Source organism: Falco peregrinus, chromosome 12 (genome assembly GCF_023634155.1).
Source record: "Falco peregrinus isolate bFalPer1 chromosome 12, bFalPer1.pri, whole genome shotgun sequence".
Taxonomy (NCBI): Eukaryota; Metazoa; Chordata; class Aves; order Falconiformes; family Falconidae; genus Falco; species Falco peregrinus.
Genome location: NC_073732.1, coordinates 21,055,691 through 21,081,574, shown reverse-complemented (window position 1 = coordinate 21,081,574; position 25,884 = coordinate 21,055,691). Strand labels below are relative to the sequence as shown.

The following is a 25,884-nucleotide window of genomic DNA, read 5'->3' as shown; positions in this document are numbered from 1 at the left end:
TACCTAAGTGAGCCTTTTCCTGTTGAGGGGTCTGCCTCTTTTTGAAAGAAAATAAACTGTTTTGTTGTAATAGTAAAGCAAATGATCAATGTTAAAAAACACACTCTTGGTTTTATTATCCATGGTAAAATTCCAGATTACGTTTTTGAGAGGGGAGGTGTTTTCTCTTGTAAGCTTATTTCTCAGTATTTCCTCGTGTCTTCTCATTTTGCCATTTTGAATATGGTCCTTGTTACGGTTTAAGTTCAGCAAGTCACCCGAGTCGGTGCAATGCAAGATGTTCTGTTCTGTCACTTTTCTTCAATACCAGATCTTATTTCAGTAGTTTCTTTCATTAACACCGTAAAACCATCTCTCAGGTTTTACCTTTCTTTTTTTTTTTTTTTCTCTCTCTGTCTAAATAAGGGAATTCCCTTATAGAGAAGTAAATTTCCCGAGTGACACACCTGGTCACACGGTGGCTCTATACTCAAGTTTCTTTAGCTAGACTGCTAGTATATTGGTACTTTCCCTGTAAGAAAGTGTTGAGATCTTTCAAATACTCACAGGCTTGATGGTTTTTAGTGTATTAGGATGTAGAGTATTAGTTTTATAGAGGAAGATTCTGTAGTAATTTTGAAAATGACCAGGAAGACAAAGATGGTCAAACCCAGAGCTTTTTGTGTCAGGGGGTGCCAAAGAAAAGGAGGTACTAGGTGTGAGTTGCTCCATCTTTTACTTCCAATTGTGCAAAGCTTAACAAAAAGCAAGACCTGGCTTTTGCAGACCTGTTTGTCACTGTCAGTTGTGTCCTCTTGTCTGGATTTGAGCAGTGTAGTGTCACTGAAGATCTATGTCCCAGTGGATACAGGCAAGTTCACTGATTGTTCTCAAAACTGGTTGATGTTCCCTTTCCAAGAGTTTTAAATCTTATTTCCTTGGGTGAAGATCTGAGAACAATGGCACTTTTGTGCTACAAAGGGGCGTTAGTTCACAGATTTCAGAAGTGTGAGCACAGGAGAGGTACAAGTGGATATTCAGTGTATTTTTTCCACGTGGATTAACTGTAGCAGGATGATAGTGTCAGAAAGATGGTATTGTTAGAATGACCACTCAACAGATGAGAAATTCATATCCTTAGATTCGGCCTATTTCCAACAGAATGCACTAGGTTTGGTTTCCAGGAAAGTTGGCAGAAACAGGAGGCAAATTTCTGTGTACTTAAGAGCCCTAACGACACTTTTTAGTTTCATGTCTCATAAGATTAGAAAATACGCTTTTTTATGACTTAATTTTTGATGCCTTTTATGGGCTTTTTTTTTCTCTTCTTTTTCTTTTCTTTTTTTGGGGGTGGCTTCTAGAAAAAATACGTTTCTCTAATGAGGGCTCCTATTCTAGTTAGCCATTGATTCTTTATACAGAAATTGAGGAGGGAAGCAAGGCTGCCTACAGAACACAAGTGCAGCCCAGTACTGATTATTACTCCCTCTAGTGACTGGCGCAGCAGTTGTAGTAGCCTGCCGCTTCCCTACAATTAGACCGATGAAGTCCTATACCTCTCATCTTTTAGATCTGACACACAGTTGTCCCTCTTGGTGACTGCTTTTCTGTATCTGTGCCACTGTGATGTAGGTTTTTTCTCTCCTATTTTTTCCACTGTGACCTCTCTTCCTCTTTTGGTGGATAAGCCTGACTTTGTGTTCAGTAGAATGCAGGAGGCGAAAAGGTTGCGTTATATAATCTTTTGTCATATTTCTATAGAAGTATAGTACTCAGCTGGAAACTCCACCTTTTAATGGGATCCTTGTCTCAAAGACCTCTGATCATTTTAGACCAGATGTGTCTGAGGGAGAGGCAAAAGGAATAGAAAAGGGGTACAAAATGGAGTATAAGAAAGGCTTGCATGCAGGCTATGCATGTGGTAGATGGATATGCTTTGAAACCTTCCCTAGGAAGGGCATTGGTTACAACCACAGCACAGGTCATGAGTCCGACAAAGTGACGGGACCAAGCAGTCTGGTTCTGTAGATTGCAGGACTCTGAGCAGCTTAAAGCTTGGCTTCACTCTGCTGGAAAGCCTTGCTGCTGACAGCAGCTTCCTTTGTGAATCTTGCTGACTTTGTGGCTCAGGGACTCTCTAATGGTTATGTTAGGACAATTCCCAAAGGCTAAACTGTGCTGATGCTCTGCTCTTTATTAGATGTTACAGTTTCGAATGAAATCCTTGAGAGTCTGGAGTGCATAATGGATAGCAGCAACCATGCTGCATAAAACTTTCTAGAAACAAGCACCTTCTGTCTGGGTGTTCATTTGGTCAATATTCCTTGAAGAAAATTAGAAAGTCACTGGGGCCACTGCCTGGAAGGTGTAGGCTGGTGTCTTATTCCTAATGATGGGATGGGAGCAGCAGTGAGGAAACAAGTAAGAGGACTGAATACAGCAAGACAAAATCTAATACCCCAGACAAAGGATTTTGGCCTAGCTGCAAAACGACCTCTGTGTTACTGAGGCAGTGAATTGCTTGGTAGTGGGTGATCACCTGAAAGATCCGTTGTACCGTTGCATCGCAGGGAGATACCAAAGCTGTCTGTCCCATGGGCAAGTTTTGCTGGCTGGGAGTGCACTAGGACACTAAAGTTAACTAAATGGTTTTCCAAAGTTGGCGAATGGTAAAATCAGTAAGGGTTGTGCCTGCAGTGGCTTACAAATGAGAAATAACTATGCAGCTTTGGAGAACAACCAGTGTGTACCTGCATTGTGCATTTCTGTGGGTTTGATCTAAATTTGTATCTTTGCCCTTCCCTCTATATATGTGACTGACCAAACTTTAGTTATTCTGTTATCCAGAGTGATGATGGGCTAGAATATTTTGGGTAGCAGAGAGACTTTGATGGTAAGGTATGTGGAGTGCTAGAGGATAAATACACAGGTGCAGATGAATGGAGAACCCTGGAGCTCTGCTGAAGTGCTGTGGAACCATTAGGTTTCATCTGAACCCTTCTCCCAGATTTTCTGTTCTGGAAGCACAGCACTGTCTTTGTGACCGAGGGAATATTGTACAGCTAGGGCTCTGCACAAAGCAAAAATCATCAGCTCCTCTCTAAATCTAAATACTGCTGCCATGGAAGTGGTACAGGTGGCACTGCTTGAGCTGTGGTATTGGGCTTGAGCTAGAAAGTAAATTGTGATGGATCTGAGACATCTCTATCAGTGGCCCACGCGATCAGCACCTGGATAATCTGACCCCAAACAGTGTTGATTGGTGGGTCAACGTTCTGTATCCTGGTTGCAGGTTAGAAGTACTCATGATGTAATGTTAGTTTTGCCATTGTATCTGCTCACTTGTCATAAAGCCTTGATCCTGCCTGTGAATGTGACTTGTACAAGATACTGCTTCAGAATTACATATGCCCTGCTCTGGAGCCTGCCTATGATTTATGCGTGGGAGTGAGCAGTCGATCTACCTCTTGGAATGGTCATTTTTTGTAGAGAAATACTCTCACAGAAACCATGGCAGAATGCGCAGAGCAGCCAGTGACTCTCTGTCATAACTGGCACTTTTTGCTTTATATGTGATAGAATGAAAAAACTTTTCATTCTTATCATTTGGGTATAGAGACTTGTGAAGACTTAAGGTGCCATTTTATTGTCTTCTCTGATACCTGTATTAGCAAAATTTACCATTATTCTAGTGGATCTAAAGCATACACCTTTACAGTAAGTGTTACAAGTCTGTAATTGTTTGCCATGTTAGTAGATCACCGCAGCAATTATGTTTTATAAATTCATTGTTGTCTGAGCCATCTCAGGAGTTGAAATTGCTAAACCTTAGATTTTCCAGAGGGATCTAAATGATAATGGAATGCAGGTCATTAGTTCAAATCCTGATCAGGTTAGTAGTGTTTGAAAGCTATTAGTGTCTGGTGCTCCAAGCGTGTGTGGAGTGAGGTGGTGATCTTTCGGTTTCCACATGGACTGGCGTTTGTTTGCCGTGCCGCTCATCCACCAGCTTCCCTGCACTGTTTTTCAGGCCTGAGAGGGAGTAACTTAGTTGTGTTTTAGGTCTCTCTCACTGCAGATTCCCCCGCCCCTTTCTTTCTTCATCTTACCTCTGCAAAACATGAATTATTATCTAAATAAGTAAGAGATTTATTTTTTTTTAAATACTTTCCTTCCTGGTGTGGACTGCATGTCTCCCTCTCTATCAATGAAGTGTCTAGCATACTATGACCATCTTAGCATCAAAGAACAGGAAAAGCATCTCTTTTCCTTCTGCTTAGAGGGTAAGAAGACAGCTACTCTCAAGTGGCCTTCTGGGTAGTGATCAAGGCCTGAGCATGTACAAGTTTCTGCCCCAACAATGCCTTTAGATTGGAGTAATAAGGAAAGCAAAATACATTACTTTATCCTAAACTTCACACTACATGCGCACTACATGCTGAGGCAAGAATTGGGGGAGGGGGGAGAACCCAACTAAAATTCCTGGGTTTACCTCTGAGGACAACCAATATTTTTCTGGTGTAAAATAGGGTCTTCAGTACTTTAGATATGTTGCATTCCTCCAGCATAAACTTTCACACATCTCTAAAATGACTATTGATTACAAAGATTCACATGCCACTGCCTGTGTAAAATACTGTTCCTTCCAGAACTGGTTGTGTGCTAATTAGGGTTAAATTCATCAGCACAAAGCCTGTCTTAGATCACAGTCAAGTGTTCTTTGAGCACCAAACAGGGACCTAATCCTTTATACAGCCTTCTGCAAAGGTGGCTTTTTCATGTTTGCCCCTGTTTTGCTGTGACCTTTTAGGCTTCTAAACAGTTTGGCCACTTCTTTCCAAGTTGTGTGAGAGAATAGTCTGCCTGTGTTCTCCAGGAGAAATAATTGGTTTTTTAGTAACCACAACCAACTTACTCAGGTTCTACATTTAGCTGGTATACTGAAAGATTGTTCATAGGCTGCTTATCAGAAACGGTTCAGTGGTCTCTTGGATTTCCTCCAGAAAAAGAGAGAACGGTCTCCAAGAAAACAAAATCATCAACAAAGTTCCTAAGACCGTAGAGTGACAGCACCATGTATTTTTATTAGGCTGGGTACCTATAGGATTCTCTGGTAGAGAACACATCCGTGACTTTATCACAGGAGATAATGCAAAAGGATTTGGAGTCTGCAAAAGCATAATGGGCCTTAAAGTAGATAAATCTGTGAAAGAGTAGCGAAAATGAAAATAAAGGTAATACATTTTAAATACAATCATATTTTATGAATTATTTGAGTACCAGATTTGGAGTTTTCTTTTAACAACTTCATTACCTTTGAGCACAATTGTAGATACTGGTCCTGTTCTCAAGGCTGTGAATATTTCAAATTTAAGGGAGCTGTGTTTTTTATAAATAGAATCTCAGGTAAGGGTTATGTGGATCAGAAAAGAGATGGATAAGTAGTTTACTATATACTTTGCAGAAATAATTGTGATATCTAGATGCTGAAAGAATGACTTCATGGTGTATGTTGTGTGAATGGCAGATTGCTAATTTGAATCCTAGAATGCTCAATGCAATTTTTTGTCCGTTAAAGATAGGTAAAGCAACATATGTATAATTCATTGCGTGTTCATCTTTCAGCTAAATCAAAAGCTGAAACTAGTATGTGTTGGTTTACATTAAGAAAATGGAAGAAACAGGTATTTTCTAAAGTCTTGGGGTAAAATGCCATTCTCTGGTCTCTATTTATGTTTGGCTCTGCTGGCTGCTCTGGAAGTGCTGGTATTTATTGGCCTCTGAGGCTGTTCTTCAGTTCTGGCTTTAGTTGTACTGATACAAATGAATGTGTTGGAAAGCAGCATGCAGGTAGTGCTAAGCTGGAAGCTCAGATTCCTTCCAGTCCTACAGAAATACTCATTGCCAGTCTTTGCAGTAGGCTGGGGGGAATTAACTGGCGTTAGAGTGGGACATTCAAACCTGGTTTGGGAACAGTGGTGGGAGGGAAGAGACTTGTCAGGCCCTAGCTGATCTGTGCCAGGTATCAAATGAGCAACAACTACTCAATACTATTAGCCCTTCAGCTTTTTTTTTTCTGGAATAGAATAAGGTGTATTAACCTGGTGCTGGTTAAGGAAAGCATTGGAGATCCACTGCGATCTCTGTCAGACTTGCCCTCTGCTACTTGTTCCAGTCCACAGGGCTGGAGAGAACCTAACTCGTGCCACGGCTGGCACGGCACGATGGAGAGCTTTGTGCTCCCTCGTAGAGGGGCCTGGCTGGGCTCCAAGGTAGAGTGGAGGTTCCTGCCTGGTAGAGCCTTGAAGAGAGGTAGGCCAGGCAGGAGAGAACTTCCTGGTTTACTGTACTGAATGTGTTTCAGGTGTGGCACTAGCAGGTGGTGTCCAGTCACAGCAATTGTTGCTGTAACAATTCTCAATATATGATTATGCACATGTACGCACCTACTGTTACTTGTTTCTGGAGATAATGTGTGTGGGTCTTTTGGTTTTTTTAATTTCCTTCTAAGGTGCCTGTGGATGAGTTTAGTTCATGTTGTTCTTTGGGGAATTTAATATGAGATGTTCTGTACTGTCCAATAACACAAACGTTCACAATAGAAGGCCACATTGCTTCTGAAAGGCTCAATCCTTGTTATGCATCACCTATTCAAAACAATGCGTGCTAGAGGAGGGCTTAAACAGTCCAACACCAATGAACCAGATGGCTGAAAGTCCTCATGCCAGTCTGAATGATGTAGGAGAGATCTGGGAGAGGCCTTAAAATGGAACAAGGTCCTAATAACAGCCAGCATCAACACCCGGCTTTTGGGTCAGCAAAAAGTGATGGGACTCCCACCAGGTTATGTTACTGAAATGTCAGCATCTGTGATCAGTACCAGGAATATGTGCCTTTGTATTTCCTTTGTAGAGCCCTTGTCTCTGAGCTCTCTAATTGCATGAACAGAGAGAATCCCTGATAGATACTGACACTTGCCAGTTTTCTTGTTAGCCAGTTCTAAGAGCTGTAAGATCGCTTGAGATCTGTTTTTCTCGGGCAAGATTGTGATCAATAGTAGAAGTTGTGGCTAAATCCCTGAAGCATGAGTTTTGCCATGCTTTTGATTTGGAATGTTGTTCTTGCAATCAGATTGCCAAAAAAAGTTCTTCTATTTCAAACAAATGTCTGTGCTTCATTATTTTGGTTGCTTTAAGAGTTTCTGTGCCTACAGATCTCTGGATTGGGCACTCAAGCGGAATTTTTCAAGACTAACTCTAGACCTCTGATTTGGACACTCACTAATCTGTAGCTGTAACCTGTTTCGATGAGTTTTTATAGGCTGTGTTACGGTGTGGAAGTTTTAGAGGACTGATGATGTAAACCCCATAATGTGTTATGAAAGCTATGTTTTAAGGGCTTGCCTGGTAACAGAAAAGGTCTGCAGTTCTTTTTTTCTGCTTGCTGAGTCCTTTCTGTCCTGTTCAGTTCCTTCTGTGCTGTAACTATTTGTGTCATTCCTTTTAGGATTCAGAAGGAGGTCTCTATGTGTGCATGAACACGTTTCTGGGATTTGGAAGGGAACACATTGAAAGGCATTACCGGAAAACAGGACAGTGTGTATATTTGCATCTGAAACGACATGTGATAGAGGTGAGACTTGTGGATTCCCAACTAACTACCCTGGCAGTTCTTGGGGCTCTTGCACTTGTTTAGGTAATGCATTTCAGACATAGACCAAATCTTGAATGACAGAAATGAAACAGATTTGAGGCTGAATATCAAATTCAGGTGCTTGGATCCCAACCTATCCTATAGCTTCAGTTCTGAGATGAATCAAAAGCCCTAAAGAGTCAGATCTTAAATGCAGCTTGTCGCCTGACTTCCACTGATCTGTTTTACTACATGCTTCTGCGTGTCACACAATATTGTCTGCATATTATGTGCATGCTGTAGGTAACTAACTGAAGCCTGCCTTTGAAGTGTAGAATTACTGGTTTTTGGTTCAGATTTGGCTGGAAGGTTCTGAGTTTTAGTTTGTTTTGTGGTCGGTTTTTTTTATATATGAGGTTTAATCTTGAAGTGTCAGGACTTCTTTTCATCCTAAGATTTCTGTACAATTAAATCATGAGCCCTAACTCTGACCTAGCCTGGGATCTAAAGGTTAGCTTTAATGCTGGATTCTAAAGCCACACACTGTCCTCATTTAGTCTTACACCGCAACACTCATGGATGTATATATACAAACTTTGTGTTCACTGTTCTTCCATACCATAATATCACTGCACATCAACAGTAACTTATAACCTGTGCTTCTGTTTGTGTGTGATTTGTCTGGCATTTTTAAAAGGCTGTTAATGACTTCTGACCTGAGCTATCTGGAAGGCACTGGCTTTGCTTATAGCTTGCTCTCCCACAAGCACTGTCTATTTTGGCAAGTTAGAGGGCCTAAAATAGCTGCTTGGAGCAGGGTAGAATACTTCACGTTTCTCATTCTGCAGCAATGTTTCCCCTGGGTGATGAAGGCCTTGAGTTATGTGAAGGCCCTGACCACTTATTTCCAGTAGATGACTATTCATATTTTATCAGAGTTATAGTTGGGTGGATTGCATGTCTCCCAGGTTGACTTTGTTAGTAATGTTTGTTATGCTATAGAATTGTCTTTCCTTGTAAGTATGATAGTAACATTTTCCTTTATGCTGTTAACTGAGTTTTTGCAGAAACTAGTCCAGTTTTAGCAACCGTTCTTCTGAGTGAATTTAACACTCCTGAAAGATGATATCTAGGACTTGAGACAGGTGGGCAGAAATCCTGTCAGCTTTCCTTGTATATATCTCTATTCAAGCATGTGACCTGGGAATTCTCAATATTAAGGTAAACTGGAGTTAAAATGAGTCCTCAAAAATTCCTTTCCTGGATAAAGATTAGGCTGAAGAACTCCAAAAGGGAGAAACAAATATACCAGATGTTGTTTAGTGTTGTGTACCTCTTCAGTTTAACTACTTCAGTGGTTCCTATATTTCTCCTTGTGAGTCAGGATTGTGGTGGTTTGACCCTGGCTGAATGCCGGGTGCCCACCAAAGCCGCATCATCGCTCCCCTCCTCAATCAGACAGGGGAGAGACAATATGGCTCGTGGGACAAGGTAAGGACAAGGGAGATCACTCCGCAGTTACAGTCACAGGCAAAATTGACTTGACTTGGAGAAAATTAGTTTAATTTATTACCATACAAATCAGAAAAAAAAAACCAACCACCTTCCCTCCTTGCTCCCCCACCTTCTTCCCAGGCTTAACTTAATTTCCGACTTCTCTACTTCCTTCCCCTGAGGAGCGCAGGGGAACAGGGAATGGGAGTTACAGTCAGTTCATCTCATGTTATTTCTGCCACTCCTTCTTCCTCATATTCTTCCCCTGCTCCAGCATGGGGTCCCTTCCACAGGAGACAGTTCTCCATGAACTTTTCCAGCATGAGTCCTTCCCATGGGCTGCAGTTCTTCACACACTGCTCCCGCACGTGTCCCTTCCATGGGGTGCAGTCTTTCAGGAGCAGACTGTTCCAGTATGGGTCCCCTGCATGGTCACAAGTCCTGCCAGCAAACTTGTTTCAGAGTGGGCTCTTCTCTTCATGCATTGACAAGTCCAGCCAGCAAACCTACTTCAATGCAGGCTTTGCATGGGCCACAGCCTCCTTAGGGCATCCACCTGCTCTACCGTGGGGTCCTCCACAGGCTGAAGGTGGGGGTCTGCTCCACCATGGGCTCCATGGGCTGAGAAGCACAGCCTGCCTCACCATGGGCTTCACCATGAGCTGCTGGGGAATCTCTGCTCTGGTGCCTGGAGCATCTCCTCCCCTCCTCCTTCACTGACCTGGTGTTTGCAGAGCTGTTGCTCTTACATAGTCTCATTCCTCTTTCTTGCTGGCGCAGATTTTTTTTTTTCATCTTTATTTCCCCCTTTTTAATATGCTATCCCAGAGGTGCTACCACTGTCGTTGATGGGCTCAGCCTTGTCCAGCAGTGGGTCAATCTTGGAGCCGGCTGGCGTTGGCTCCATCAGACACAGGGGAAGCTTCTGGCATTTTCTCACAGAAGCCACCCCTGTAGCCCCCCCGCTATTAAAACCTTGCCATGCAAACCCATACAATAACATGGCAGAGGGGCCTGGCATCTATGTTTGAAGGTGGTGACACACTTGTGCACTGAGTCATGTGGTAGGAAACAACGTTTGACTATACAGGTGAAGACTCTGTCATCCAATATGGTTTATAGATGGGATTCCTCGTGTACTAGCTGTGGATTTGTTTGCCATGACTATTTGCTTCGTACATGTTATCTGTGTTTTCCTCTGAGCAATGTGAAACATCAGGCCTTCATTGGAACCATTTTATGAAGTGTCTGGCACATGCTGCATTGTGGTTTGTTTTTTTTTAAGCCAAGCTTTTGATGGTGTGGATTACACTAAAGCCAAAGGCATTGGATATGCTATCTTAAGATTCTTTTAGTGAGGCTGCTATTCTTGCTTGTGGTTACCTTGGCATCATCTTTGCAGAATGCACTGCATTGCTGCAGAAATCCCTGTTTGCTTCCGAAGGTGTTTGGAATAAGTATCAGTTGTGTATCTTGTCACAAATGAGTTAGAAAATAAGGGTCAGATTTCCAGCCTATTTGCTTAAGAGAGTTAGAGTATCTGCCAGTGGCAGATGAGCACCAGAGGCATCTGCTGAATCAGAAATGCGCACTAGTGCAAGTTATGGAGCATCCTCTGATAAAATTCTTAGATAAATCAAGAAAATTGATCTTTTTTTTTTTTTTTTTTTTCCCCCAGAATTTCACTCTTCAGAATTTTTTCAATCAACCACATTTCTGTAGTGTATTACTTCTATAAAACTGCCTGGGTAGTGTTAAGCCCTGGGCAGAGCTTTAGCCTGGTGCTATGGTTACACCTCAGCCCTGCTGAAAACTCTGGGTAGAGAAGGATGAAATTTCCTGCAGTGATGGGTTCCTGGATTTTATTCAGTGATGATGCTGTTATAAAAAATGCAGCAATGATGTATTTAAAGAGAATGGAGTATAGGCTACACTGACACCTTGTACAAGAAGCATCACAAACAGAATTTGGTGCCACTCCTTGTGCATTGTGTGGACTCCCATTTGCTGAGTATGTCACATCTGCTGGAAGCCAAGATTGTTTTTTGAATGGGAGATGTTTTCTGTGATTTCTGATAGGTGAAGAAACAAGGTAAAAAATACTGTCATGTTCTGGGTTTTTCAGGATTATTGAGCATCTGCAATTCCAGTTCAGGTGTATTCAGCAGTTAGGAAAATTAAGCTGAAATATTAATGTCAGGCTGACAGTGATAAATACTCCATGTGAATTCTTCCTTGTTGAAATCTCTAGTCCTAATGACTGTCACGTTATCTTACTCAGTGACATCGGCATTCAATTGGAGCTTCCTGGTGATGGAAACAACTTTTTTTTTTTTTTTTTTTTTTTTTTTTTACTTCTGAAGCTATAATCCTTGGAATATGTGTAATTTATTAATGATATATTTGTAATTGCGTTATGTTGTATTTTGCTGCTGCTTTTTTTTTTAATAGATTTGGGTTCTTCACTACTTCCTTTCCACTTGTTGAAATCTAGTAGTAATAAGGAGAAAAATGTTCTGCTTGTTGTTTTCACTTCACTGAGGACTTTTTTTTCTTTTAAATGCTGGAGTTGCAGCCCTGACTCCCTTTCCCTAGGGCTTGCATATATGGATAATGGGTTCTGTTCTTAAGTGCAGCCAAGGAGTGCTAGTTGGCATCTGTTCTTTCTAAGAATGGAAAACTTTCCTATGATGTATAAGACCCCACTGATGATTCAAGCAATCTGCTTTGGCCAAAGCTTTATTTACATGGTGAAGGGAACCACCCAAAATATGTGACCCTTTCACCTAACGAGGAGCAGAGGCAAACATGAACTTTTCCTAGGCTGACAGGTTCTTGGCTGGATTTTCTCCACCTGTTGTATCCCAATATTATTATTTAAAAAAAAAAGTTGCCTCACAACATTGCCAGTTACACTAACATTACACACTACATAATGCATCATGTTGGCATTCTAGCCACAGAGGCTTATTTGCGTTAACTTGATTTGTTTTAATGGTGCCTGTTAATAAACAGCTTAGGAAGCTAGTGCACTGACTTTTACATTTTCTCAGCCTCTCAGCATTTCCCCTAGTAGTCTGAGGTATTCTGAAATGGGAAAGTAGTGCTTGAAACTGGGTGTCACTTGGAAGTTACTATTATCTGCTGTGGAGCTTAAATTAAAAAAAAAATAAAGTCCCCTCCCTAAACAATTGCTTCGGTATTGTCAGGTGTCCTCCATATTTTCCAATACTAAGAAAGCATGGTGGTGACTTGGACTGATCATAATGAAAGCAGACATGGGTCCTGACAGAAAGGGCATTTATTTTCTGGATAGAAGAAAATAAGTTGAACTAATAGATAACAGCAAAGTGGTCATACTGGAATTAGTTATGGAGTGAATCTTTTATGCAGATAATAGCCTTTTCTTCCCCTCTATAACTCAGCTTTAGTCTTTAAGAAATACTGGAGAGGATCTAGTGGTGAGAGGTCTGAGTGATGCTAGATGTCCCTGCCTTGTTGACAGAATGGCAGTCACCCATGCTGACCATGATACATGCTCTGCTTAACTGCTAACGGACCAAAGTCTGAAGGATTCAGATGGTGGTTTTCTCACTCCATGAGGGTAGTAAGCAATGATGAGTTGAGTCCCATTGTCGGGGAGAAAGAAGAGGATTTACGTTCTTGCTTAGCAGGGACTGCAGTTTAATGGAAGGACCATGAACAGACGTGTGTCGGAAATGCTGATGGTATGGGGTTATTGCTGATTTACTATTGTCTCACTTGGTGGATTTTTAATTGTTTCTTTCTCTCTTTCCAGAAAGTACCAGGGGCATCTGGTGGAGCTTTACCAAAAAGGAGGAATGCTAAGCTATTTTTAGGTATTGTGAACAGCTGCTTTCTGGAACAATCCTTTTCTGGCCTTGTCTTCATGTGTACTTGGGTTCTGTCCACCATTGTGCGTGGCTTTGGGGGCTCCTTGTGGGTTTTATTTTTCTGTTGCATTATTGTTTTTAACTTTTTGTTCTGGTTTTAAATGCTTGTTCAGACAAATAAGTAGTTCTTAGCAATTTTGGTGCATATTGAGAAATGTGTATGTATACATGAAACATTTTAATCTAAAGTAGGCTCTCAACTATTCTTAAACAGCCTAGGATTTGGTTGGCATTTTTTGACTAGTTCTGTCCCTTCTCTCTCTTTGTGGTTTCCACAAAGCACCCTTTTATGAAAATGTTTATCTATACTTAATGTGTAGATGTAACAGGGCCTCAATGTGGCACTGTTCTGCTCAGCAGCTGGTAATTGGAAGGGTTGTTACCATTTCAAAGTTGTTACACAGATAAATGTTCTTAAGTGATGTTGTGGTCTCTCCTGTAATGAGTGAAACAGTACATATATCATGAGCATCTCCTGCCAATTCTTATCCTGTTATGTCAACAGTTATATCCCTTTGTTTCATGGAAAGCAGTTTTCTTACCATGTCCATTTCACCCTATATACATTGATTCAGATTACCTAGAAAACCTGAGGGTCTCATAAATATGGACAATGGGAACGTAATGCAAAGTGTATATTCTCCCTCCTCACATCACTTGTGGTATTTCTCATATTCATCTATTATTTGTTCTTTCTGTATTAATAACAAATAGGGAAATTTTCTTCTGGTAATGAGGGGATTAAATGTTTTCTTTACAATTGCCAGCTCTTATGGCTAAAGGGGAACAATAGTATGGCCTCCCTTTGGAATTGCTTTGATCTGTGGAATGGGTCGTGAAGAGGCCTTTGCAGATTGTAATCTGTTAAATTGTTGTTCATGTCTGGAGCAAGTTTTGCAAGGAGAACTTAGGGACAAAAAAAGTCTTAAGATGAGTCATAAAGGAATGAAACTTCTTTTGTAGGAAAGAGCCTGTTAAATCACAGATGCTGGTCTAAAAGCTGTTTACTGTCAGTTTACATTGAAACTAATGTTTGTTACTGGATGCTTATGAAATATTGGTTCAAAAACAGATCTGGCTGCAATGCATCGGTGCTTGTACAGTGTTAGCAGTGTGAGTGTAAACAAGAAGTACAAAAGCATGGTCAAATTTGATTCTCACTGATCTACTGCATACATTTTGAGACTTCTGTCATTGTGGTATGCTGGCACACAGTGTGCATGGCATAGTGTCTCTGATGTCCTATACTGGAGTCCTCAAATTCCACCCTTGCACATGAGCATTTTGTTCCCACTGGGTAGATCTGATGCAGTGGTTCCAAGTGTCCTGGTCCAAGGGAACTTCTGAAGGCGGTGCAGTTTCACTGGGGTGTATTTAGCTCATGGAATCATCAGCATTTAATCCAGCACTTCTGGAATCTAATGCAATTTTGAAAATTTATCTTATCTGCTCTGTTGTTCTACTGCAGTCCTCTTTGCAACTCCTGCTGGCTGAGAGTAAAATGGTATCAACTCCCTGCTCAGATTCTGGAGATGGTACTCGCATCCATCCAAATGCTTTGTATCTACTTCCTTGGCTCAGCAGATTTCGTTATTTTTTGGCCGTACTTAAAGTAAAGAACAAAGAATTATTACTGTCCTTGCTCATAGCTGAGGAAACAAAAGCAGATTTGATAGCTGATTTTATAATTTTGCATGTGACAGCAGCAGAGGTGGTTAGTAAAATTTAACATTTTTTCTCTTAAGTTAATTTTAATTAATTTTTAATTGATTTTATCTCTTAATCCAACATCTTCATTGTTGGTTTGGAGCTGCTGGACTTCTCATCTTAACAGGTTGGTTTAGTTTTGTCTTTCTAATTGTGACCATGGGCATCTATGGTAGAGGTTTGCACCAAACTGGCTGTTATCAGCCCATAAATGTAGCCTGCCATTTAGGGCTTACCCTGTCAGACAACAGGAGACAACAATAATGGGTAACTCGTACTATCACTGTGTTTCTAGGTGTCTTTGAATGTTTCCCTGAAGGCCCAGAGATTTAAGCTTTGTGTACAAAGTCAATTCAGTTTGGACATTTGTTACATTGCTTCTTATAATCCTCTTTGATGTAAAGCTATTAAAGATACTAAACCCTTTTCAGTCTCCTTAGTATTAGGAAAACATCTTTTGGATGCTCATTGATTACTTTCTAGCACTGCTGCTATCCAGCAACTGCAACAGAAACACAGACTGACTCAGTCACCTGGAGGCTTTATCTTTCCCTAAACAATAAAATCCATAGAAAAGTGTGTGTGCATGTGCATGTATACATTTGGTTTGGGACTCCTATTGTTCTTGTTTTCATTTGGAAAAGGCTGGGGGGTGTTGTCTGTGAGTGTTCTGTGTAATCAGGGAGCATAATAACATTGTGCATTGAAACGTATGAACTGCCTTTAATTTAGCTTGTTCAGGTGTTGCTAGGCAGTGTGGGTATAACCAGCTCAGATTGTGCAAGCTTTCAGGGGATTTGGGATGATCTTCAAAGCAGACTGTCTGCACCACAGTGTATAGAATAATATCCTCACTGCATTGCTGTCTAGGCTAGCAATTTTGAAGATGCTTTTGTGCTTCTCAATATGTGTGGCTATTGCATGAAGTTTTAGATTCAGTCTGTAAAATGGAATGAAATTGATAGGACAAGATGGTAGCTTCTCATGACTTCACAAGGTTCTCAGATAAGAAACAGCTGCAGTATTGTCTTTGGTATGCAACCTCTTGTTTCAACCAACCACAGTATGGTAAATGGTTTTGGAAAAAAAGACACATGATGGGGCCAGGAAAGGTATCATCACTAAATTTAATTTTCATATTAGCCCATCAGGAAGAAAAAGAATGGATCGGAACTGATAGAAAGTTGTATAAACATGACAGAACAGAAAAGAACCATTGTGGATTTTCCAAAGTGTGAGTGATGGTTCTGGGTCTATGAGAATACTCTGGGGTTATGTGTAGTAGCCCTCCTATGTATGTATTCAGTGACTGTGTGAGTAAGAACAAATCAGTTAATGGGACATACTATGATCTTCCTTACAAGATCCTGGTCAAAAGGGGTAGTAGAGTAAGAGGGAAGACTGGAGGCTCAGTTCTTGCAGTAGTTACCACCAGTACACCCCAGACCTGTTACTCCCAGGAGTTCTCTGCTGATAACTGTTCTATGATGAAGAATTAATGAGATTGTAAATAGTCTGGAAAGGGTTTGAAAAATGAGTTTGCTGGGTGATTTATCTAAGAGATTAAATCTAGAAGTGATTTTTTATGTGTTACTGAGTAACTAAAAAATAGATGAAGTAAATGTTGAAAAATGCAAGGAAGGCAGGAGAAGTGCTTTAACTGTGCACATAGTGATGTGGTCTAAATTAGCTATTACTGTTCAGAAAGGGAGTTCTGAGAGAGGAATGCTGTGAATCGTTCTCTGAAAATCTCAGCTTGGTTGTCAGCAGCAGTGAAAGAGTCGAGTGGAACATCGGAGTAGAGCAGCATTTTATGTTTTGTTCTCTATTATTTTGCTTTATAAATAAGTCAACCTCTCTCTTGAACAGAGAAACCACAGCTGCATGCTGCTCTCTTGCTGTCTCTCTCCAAAACCAGCCAGACAAATGCACACCCACCCCACCACCCTCAGCAAACAGAAAGCCCCTGACAGATACATGGAGGCTGGGAGGTATATGCTGAGGGAGGAATTACCACATTTTTGCCTTGTTCTGGTACCCTCTTCCTGGGCATCTGTTGGTCTCTGCCAGAGCCTGGACTCTAGGCTAAACAAAGCTGGCAGGGTGGCTGTCATAAAACTTGTCTATAGACAGATGGTCTCTTCCAGATCAGTTACCATAGCACTATCTGCCAGTGCAGCAAGTGGTGTGAACTCTGCTTTGACCAAAGTCAGGGCTAACTTAGACCATCAATTAGAAGCGTTCTGAAGTACTCAAATGAACAGCTCTGTCAGCAGAGCTGTGAGGATGGTAGTTGCTGGTGAGGAGCAGTATCCATGACACACAGCTGGTCTCGGAGAAGGCCTTGGAAAGGAAAACTTCCACTTAAGAGTCTGGGAGAATGCGTAAACTTGCTGAGCTTTTCCTGAATGACACCTGCCTGCCTGTGGCAGTGAATGCAGCTACAGCCACCATTTCCAAGTGTGAAGACCATTCATAAGAGTGGCTGTACTGAATCTGACCACAGCTCCACTTAGCTCTCCTAGATCTCCTAGCACGCAGTAGTAGAACCCTGTTTTCAGTAAGGATGTTTTTGCTTGGTAAGCTTCTAAAGAGAACTTTTATCATGAGTGACTGAAGTTTATATTTATGTAAGTAAGCACATATATGGAGTGTATATCTATGAATGGAGAGTTGTGATTTAGGAGGATTTGAGTGTTTCCTGACAATATTTTTAAATTTTAGCCCACTCAAGTTGTGTGTACTCCCCAGCATAGCAGTGGAACTGATTAGACCACGAGTGAACCTGTTGGTTCACAGAAGACAGTGCCAGAAATCCAAGGGGTGAGGTCTATATCCTAGCAATAAGAACAGCGTAGTAATGCTTTGGAGATGTAGCAAGCAATTTGGATGTGAATTTACAAGCATTGAATAATCCAAATGAACCTAGTAGAAAGGTGTTTTTTTTCTTTTTGTCACAAAGGAGAATGTTATGACTATAAAGTGAATCTTTTTGGTTTTTAAAATTTCTTCTTTTTTTGTATAGCTCAGCTGATGTCAGTTTCATATGTGCCTGAAGACAAATTAACTGAATAGCTTATATATATATATATTGCAAAGTGCTCCTGCTGACACTTTGTATTATTTAGAAGATTCAGATTTATTTGCTTTAAAGGTTTAGTCCTCCACTTCCAAGTCAACACAAATTTGTCTACTCGTTTCAGTTGAGAGCAGGATCAAGCCCAGATTCCTAAGATGTCTTTCTAGAGTTTCAAAATTAGTTGTAGGCTCACTAGTCAACATCCTCATTCAATTTTCATGTTTGTATTCCCTTTCATACGCACACAGACCCACCCATATGCACAGGAAATCCTGTTAGGGGGTCCTGCCTGGAGAGTGCTTATGCCACTATTATTAGTGCAGTCAGTTGGTAACTTGTCTAAATCTAATCTGGGCATGTCCACTCCTCTTTCTTCCCCTCCAGTGGGCTGGTTTACAGTACTCTGTCTTCCACTCCCAGCTGCTGTTTTCCATCAGTTCAGCAGCAATGCATTTCTCCAGTCACTGAAGTGATGCCTGTGAGCTGAAGTAAACTTACGCTACTGACCACTTGCCCAAAATAATGACATCAGCCAAACTTCTGTTTTAACATGTCTCTTACTTTGCTTTGCCTGATGTGCTGGCCTCCTAACACAACACTTATGACCTACAGACAGTTTGTTTTAGTGACCACAGTGTTTAATTGGGGCTATGAGGAGGCACTGTAAAGCTGTTAGTCCACTAGAAGGGGAACAATGTCATGGGAACATTCACCATCAAGGTGTCAGCTCTTTAAAAAAAATTACAAACAGGTTGGTTGTGTTGTGGCTGAGTCTTAGAACTGAGTAAAACCTTTTTTGTCCAGAGAATGGTCTACTCACAGTGTGCCTTGGAAGAACATCCTTGTCCAAGAAGCAGCCTTGTATAAAGTACGGTGCTTGAAAGTTCATATTTTTCAGTGCCTTTAGTGTTATGGTAATTTTTAATCAGATATGCTCCATTTGCAAGGTGATTTCCGCCTGCTTGTCTTTCCTGTAGTTACTCTTTCTCTTCTCTCAAATTCTGCACTGGTTTTAAAAACCAAGTTTGAAACTGCCTGCAGACCGCACACGATGCCCAATGGCTACAGGGACAACCTCTGCCCTCATTTAGTGTGGGCTCCATTGCCTTCTAAGGTAGTATTTGTTTTATTATATCTATGCTCATGCTTTCTTAGCCATGTTGGCCCTTGCACAGGCACAGAAAATAGAATGCAGGTAGAACTTCTTACTGGGCAACTTACTTAGCAACTATGGCTTTCGGTGCATACAAGCCAAGATTTAAAAATATGAGTAGTGATTGGGGGTTTTCAACTGGACATTGTTAAGGGGCCTGTCTGACAGTCAACAAAAAGGATTAGTTTATATGGTAATCTGTGTATCAAGGGATTTCAGTTGGTGACCTTAGAAGTCCCTTCCACTCTTATGTACTGGATCTGAACCCTGAGAAACTGTCTTTGGCATGGTAATTGTCAAAAAGCACTGATGCAGGCCTTTTAATTCCTGTTCAGAGGGAGTAGGTGTGTGGAGTGGAAGTGTACCAGCTTTACACAGTCACTTTCAAAAGTGAAATTGCCAGTTAAATCCTCATTTTTTTTTTACCTGGAACTGTTATGAAGTTGTGTGTAGCTTTCTTTAAAATAAGAAGCGTGATGCTGCCATATTGGCATGTCAAACATCCAGAGTGCCATGCTGACAGAACATAATTTTCTGCTTCTCTGGTAATGTGAATGGTATGAAGCCTGAAAAGGTAAAAAGGAACTTTCCCTCCCCACCCATTTGTCATGGGTTAACCCCAGCTGGCAACTAAGCCCCACACAGCCACTCGCTCACTCCCCCCATAATGGGATGGAGGAGAGAGTTGGAAGGGTAAAAGTGAGAAAACTTGTGGGTTGAGATAAAGACAGTTTAAAGGGAAAGCAAAAAAAGAAATGCATTCACCACTTCCCATCAGCAAGCAGGTGTTCGGCCATATCCAGGAAAGCAGAGCTCCATCACTCATAATGGTTAATTGGGAAGGTAAATACCATAACTCCAAATGTCCCCCCCCCCTTCCTTCTTCTTCCCCCAGCTTATATACCCAGCATGCCGTTCCATGGTATGGAATATCGCTTTGGCTAGTTTGGGTCAGCTGTCCTGCCAGTGTCCCCTCCCAGTTTCCTGTGCCCCTCTAGCACTCTTGCCATCAGGGCCCAAGAAACTGAAAAGTCCTTGACTTAGTATAAACGTTACTTTACAAACTGATGTTTTTATTTGTTGCTATCATCATTATCACGTTATCACATTATCACACCAAATCCAAAACTCAGCACTGCACCAGCTGCTAAGAAGAAAATTAACTGTATCTCAGCCAAACCCGGGACATCATTGCACAGAAAAGGCTGATGCTTCTAAGTGTGTGAAGTCCTTAAATGGCAGTGGGTGATTCCTAATAGGATATTCAGTCTTTCATCCCTGGGTCACCAGTTCAAATGCGGGTCAGGTCAGTAGCAGTAAAGTTGCCGCTATCTGGCTGTTGTCTGGCTTGTGAGTTGAGCTGAAGCATATGCCTGACTTTTGAACCTGGGCAACCTTATCATTTCTGTTCCTATACAGCGGATTGTAAATACTATAAACTTAATGTCAGTATCATAAGGAAATCAATTACTAGCAGGTTTTACACGGGTCTACAGCTGGCAGTGGCTGCGGTGAGCTGTCTTCGGGTTCCCTCTGGTGGTGGAGCGAAGTGTGTGGCTGCAGGCCCTGCGGGAAGTGTTTGCTGCCTTTGGAACAGACACTGAGGTTTTTTATCCTCTCTGAGGAAACCTCTATCATATTTAGGAGATGGTTAGTACTTTTGGTTTTGCTGTGCTGGCCACCATCAAATTTCTGGGCATTACATGAAAATTCTCAGTGATGCATTGTCATATGTATCATCAGCTTGGACAAACTCACTGTCTTTGCTTCATAGAGCAAAAGAGCTTACTGTTACGGACTGCATCTGTTGGGATTCACTTTACGAAGACAGCATTGTAATACAAGCTGTGAAAGAAGCCTGGAGTAAAGCGAGATCACTGGTGACCTCTGTTATGCTGCAGTAAGGGAAGGAATCATTAAAAAAAAAGGTCTGATTTGGGGAATTAGTAACAAGTTAATATTTTCTTTATAAATCTCATGCTTTCAGTATAAGAAAAAGTTCATGCTTTTGTGTCTATGGCCAGCTGATGAGAAGGGTCTTTTGTTGGTTTCTGCTGAGAAAGAAGTGCTGCTGGAAGTCACTGACAGTGGGTGTTGTCACCCCTCAGGACTGGCTGGTGCAGCAGGTGAGCCAAGAAAATGGAAAATGGATTGTGTTCCTCTCAAGAGGTGATGTTTCCAGGCCAAGTTAAAATATCTTTTGATACTTGTTTTATCACTTAGGATATTCAGGCTGTTACTGCCCACTGGGTAAACAGAGGGCTTAGTTTTTTGAATCTGGACTCTGTCATCCTCACCTCTCTCCCAAATGTACATTGGAGATTTCAGGCATTCCCAGGGTGCAGTGGTTGCTGCCAATGTTTTTTTAGTATAGAGTGGCTCATTAAGCATACGCATGTACTTGTAGTGAAAATAAGAGCCAGCTTTAGCTACTGCTAATGCATCTTAATTCTTGGTTGAGCCTTATTCTGTCAGTGACTGTCTGGTACATCAGAATACAGTAGATCCAGCATCTCCAGATGGGAGAAGGATCCAGAAGATCCATTCCTTGCCCAGGCTTTTCTTGCAATTGAATCTTGTCAAATGTCTGACACAACACGCACGTGTTTGGTCTTAACTTTTTCAGTCATCCTGGAAAGAACTGCACAAGATTTTTAACTCTGTCTGGTCCCTGTGGGATAATTCTATTTTTTGATGAAGCTAGAGATAAAAACACTAGCCATTTGGTTACTTATATACCCTCCCGTCTTCTCTCTGAGTTCACTTTTTTCTGGACAAGCATTTTAGCTGGTGTTGCTTGATCGAGGCTCATATTTAAGCAAAAAAAGTCATCTTTACACTGGAATAAGAGTGTACACAAACACTATGGAAGGCTTGATCTTCAAAATCTGGTTACACTGGTTACAGACTGGAGTTAGAAAGAGAGGGATAATGCTGTTATAACTGTTCTGGCTATAGATATTTGAGATTATGGATGAGATGCGGGAATACTTCCAGCTATAGATGTTTTCTTGGGAGGAAAGGCCACAGGTTCAAATGGATGGGAGCCATAGCATGTTTCAGCCAGGTCTGCGATCTGGAAAATATGGAGGGCTGAAACAGAGGTGCATTATTCCAGCTCTGCAATTTGGGCATGGGTTGTGTGAACTGGTCTCCATATTGTATAGCATTTCAGGATCCTGGGTAAAAGGGACAGCAGTATTAGATCATGATTTTTTCCAAAATGAGCAGAATTTTCTTAGGTGCTTCCCAGAATGTGATGTCTGCATCAATGCCCTGCTTGGAGAGGGGCCAAATCAGCTGTGGCTGGGGATAAGATTAAGATGGAAATTTTGGTCTTCAGAACATCCTCTTACAAGATGATCACATTTGTGTTTAGATCAGGATTTCACAAACATTTCTAGCCAGAACAAACTGCTGCCAGTGTCAACTTGCAGGCTGATGCCAGGCAAGCAATGCTTCATAGTGGTACCCCTGCTACAATATAGGAACCTTGATCTCAGGACAATCTCCTAACATTCCCCATCTTGTTTTTCAGATCTAGAGACAAACAGTGATCTCAACAGTGATGACTTTGAATATGAAGATGAAGCAAAACTCGTTCTATTTCCTGATCACTATGAAATCTCATTACCCAATATAGAGGAGTTACCAGCGCTGGTCAGTGAGTGTGTGCAAGTGGTGATAGGAATTGTCTCCTGCTTCAGTTTGTATCAAGATAGTGCTTTGTTTTCTTACATATGGTGCTTATTTTTACATAAAGATCTTTATTAACCAGCTATAATAGTAATTTTTAAAAGTCTGCTTTTTCTTTGTTTCTTGGATTTCCTTTTACCTCCTGTATTCCTTCTCTTATTATGATGCGAGCTTATCCCAGGGAAGCTCACATAGTACGTGTTGTGCTTACTCTCCTGCTAAAATGATAATAATTGCAATCTAGAAGATTACGTGCATATATAAATAGTCTTACTGATATCTTGTTCTGTATGTGGTTAGCAGTAGGCTGAATGCCAAGTTCTGCCAAGTCACTGAATCATGTTAGGTTTTGATTGACATACATTTGTCTTCCAGGTGACGATAGCTTGTGATGCACTCCTCAGTGCAAAATCACCCTACAGGAAGCAGGACCCTGACTCCTGGGAAGAAGAGCTACAGGCATCTAAACATGCCAAAACACTTGTACAGTTAGACAATGGTGTTAGAATTCCCCCCAGGTGAGGGTAATAAAGTTTGTTCATTGTAGGCTCTCTAATACAGTCCAGAGTAACAGAACTAAAGCCAGCAACTCAGCCAACAATTCTCTTGCATGACCCCGGGTGTGTATGTTTGGTTTGACGTATCAGAAGTGGAAATACAGGACTGGTTCCTACCTTACATATTTCTAATGTTTCTTCCTGTTTTCTTTTGTAGCGGTTGGAAATGCTCAAAATGTGACCTGCGGGAGAATTTGTGGCTAAACCTGACAGATGGTTCTGTGCTGTGTGGAAAGTGGTTCTTTGATGGCAGTGGGGGCAATGGGCATGCAACGGAGCACTACAAGGAGACAGGTTATCCCCTGGCAGTGAAGTTGGGAACCATCACTCCTGATGGAGCAGGTCAGCCACCTGGCAAGTTCTGAGATGGGGTATCTTTTGTGCATGAGAGTAACAGTGTATATCTATTACCAAGTGGGTTTGTGCTTCTAGTGCAAATGTTTGAGAGTGTGATATGGAAAGAAAACCCTGTGAATCTTGATCGGAACTGGGGGGAATGGCACACGCTCCATTCATAGAAAGCTCTTATCTTTTTTTATCTGCTCTTCTCCTCCTGTTCTGTATTTGGTGTAAATAATTTTTGGGGGGTTTATGATAGCAGATTTGTAATGGAAGAATGGTACTACTTTGAAACAGCAGAATCTGGAGAAACAGTATTTTTCAGTTCTGCTATGTTTACTAGGGCAAATGGTTCAATCTTACATAACATAGAAACAATAACAGAGTAATGATTTTAAAGTAAGAAAAGTCCATTCCCAACAGTATGTATGTTTTTGGGTTTTTTTGTCATACTGGAAACGGCTGTTTTTCCTTACTATTTCAATAACATTATGTTTAGTCTAATGAACGCTGATCTTCATGGGGCTGTTGTGATGCTCATTTGTAAAGTGCCTGATGATCTTGAGAGGGTAAAAAAGCTATAGATGTATCTTCATCTGTGTGTTCTCAGTGTGGCATTCTGCAGTGTTGCTGTGCAGAGGATTATGGTGTGTGAGGATTAGATGGAGTAAAAACATGAGAAGCTGAAAAAGTCATAACCAAAACCATCCTCTGCTGCAGCTGTACAGAGAAATAAAAAACAGAAGAACACAGCATGATTATATTTTGGTTTTGGTGTTTATGACCATACGGATGAAAAATAGCTGTTTAGAGCAGCCCCTTCTTTGAAACACACATTGGTTGAGAGTTTTTATCTTGTAAGTCCTATTCAGTGTCAGGGAAAGGAGGCTGTAGTCATATTCAACCAGCTGTGCCACAGAAACAGTGAGCAAAATTCATTCTTTTCTCTCGCAGATGGAATATTGTCTCCTTGCCTGAGCCTGGTCTTGGATGATTTCTATCAGAATCTTTCAATTATTGAAGATGTTTAGGATTTACCCAGCTGTAGGTTTAATCTACAAAATAAACAGATTATTTTTAGTGGTTTTTCAATTTTATTTTTTTTCTTTCTCATCTTTAACAGCAGTACTTGTTTCCTTATGGCTGCTGTATTTCTGCCTCCCACCGATCAGCTGCTTCCTCTTTTATGTGGCCTTTGGGATAACAAAGGACAGGCTGTCCTGCTTCCCTTTGAATGAGGGGCACCAGCTGTTCTCCACAGACCTTTGTTCTTCTGGATGATGTTTACTTGGTTTCCCAATAGAGAAGACTTCCCTCCCCCAACCCTCCTTGTTTCCTTTTCAGTAATTATTCTGTCTCTGATCTATACTGCAGTGGTAATCATAACCTCTCGATAGGGCTGGATGACAGATGAGCTTCAGAAAAGAGGCTCCATGGCTGATTGCAACACAAACTGTGTCTGGTTTTTGCTTGCTAGGGCTGGAGGTGAAGAGGTGATGATAGAGGATTATAATAAGTATTAATCCCTCTGCTGACATAACTTATTCCTTTTTCACACCAGTAAGAAGAAAGAGGTTGTACCAGTATTCCGCTTACACTTACCCTGTGTGTACACAGAGAGAGCAAAGAAGAGCTCCTTGTCTTTCCTTGAGAATTCTGTGTTGTATACATTATGAAAGATTTCTGGGTCATTAGCCCCACTTTGTAGTGTTCTGTCAAGAAACACATCTAAGATCAGGGAAGAAACTGAACCAAACTTCTGTCTTCTGCTCTTGGGCCTTGGACAGATTGCACAAGAGAGTCAGAAAATTTGCTTGCCTCGATAGGTTGAGTAATACTCAGCAGACTGTGCTACCAGCTGCCTCTCTAGACAATGCCATTGGATTTCATTTCAAGTCATTGTGAGGCTGCGTGTTTGAAGTTGGCTTGAGAATTGGAATGGGGGTTTGGCAGTGGGAAGCCTTACCTGACAGGTACTTGAACGAGTTGCTTTGTAGGTGCCAAACTCTGCAATTGTCAGATACTTCTTTGGGGGATCCTGAGCAGCTTGTTTCTTCAGGGGTCATGTCATCATTGCCTGTTATCCTTCTAGTAGGAAAGAGCGATATCTACACAGCCAGAACAAGTGTAAATCTTGAGCTGTGGAAGAAAAAGTAGTACACTGTCATTTTTCTTTTCTTAACATAATATGAATAATAATAATTATGCTTAGTTTCATAATATTCTATTTTGTCTGTCTCAGATTTTTTTGGATTATTTTGGTATGTCATTGTTGTTCCTCTGCCCCCTTATATTCCTCCCTTTTCCCCCTTTCTCACTGTAATGATACCAGCT

General features: G+C 41.2%; 1 protein-coding gene across 2 annotated transcripts in view; it reads left to right on the top strand.

Moving 5' to 3' along the window:
* The window catches only part of USP13 (ubiquitin specific peptidase 13), a 56,628-nt gene that overhangs the window by 2,797 nt on the left and 27,947 nt on the right, over nt 1-25,884 (top strand). For both annotated transcript variants that reach the window (XM_055817560.1, XM_055817559.1), the window contains exons 2-6: nt 7,486-7,611; nt 12,905-12,965; nt 22,497-22,618; nt 23,030-23,172; nt 23,369-23,553. In XM_055817560.1, the coding sequence (XP_055673535.1) occupies nt 7,486-7,611; nt 12,905-12,965; nt 22,497-22,618; nt 23,030-23,172; nt 23,369-23,553 (637 nt within the window). The remainder of the gene's footprint in view (nt 1-7,485; nt 7,612-12,904; nt 12,966-22,496; nt 22,619-23,029; nt 23,173-23,368; nt 23,554-25,884) is intronic.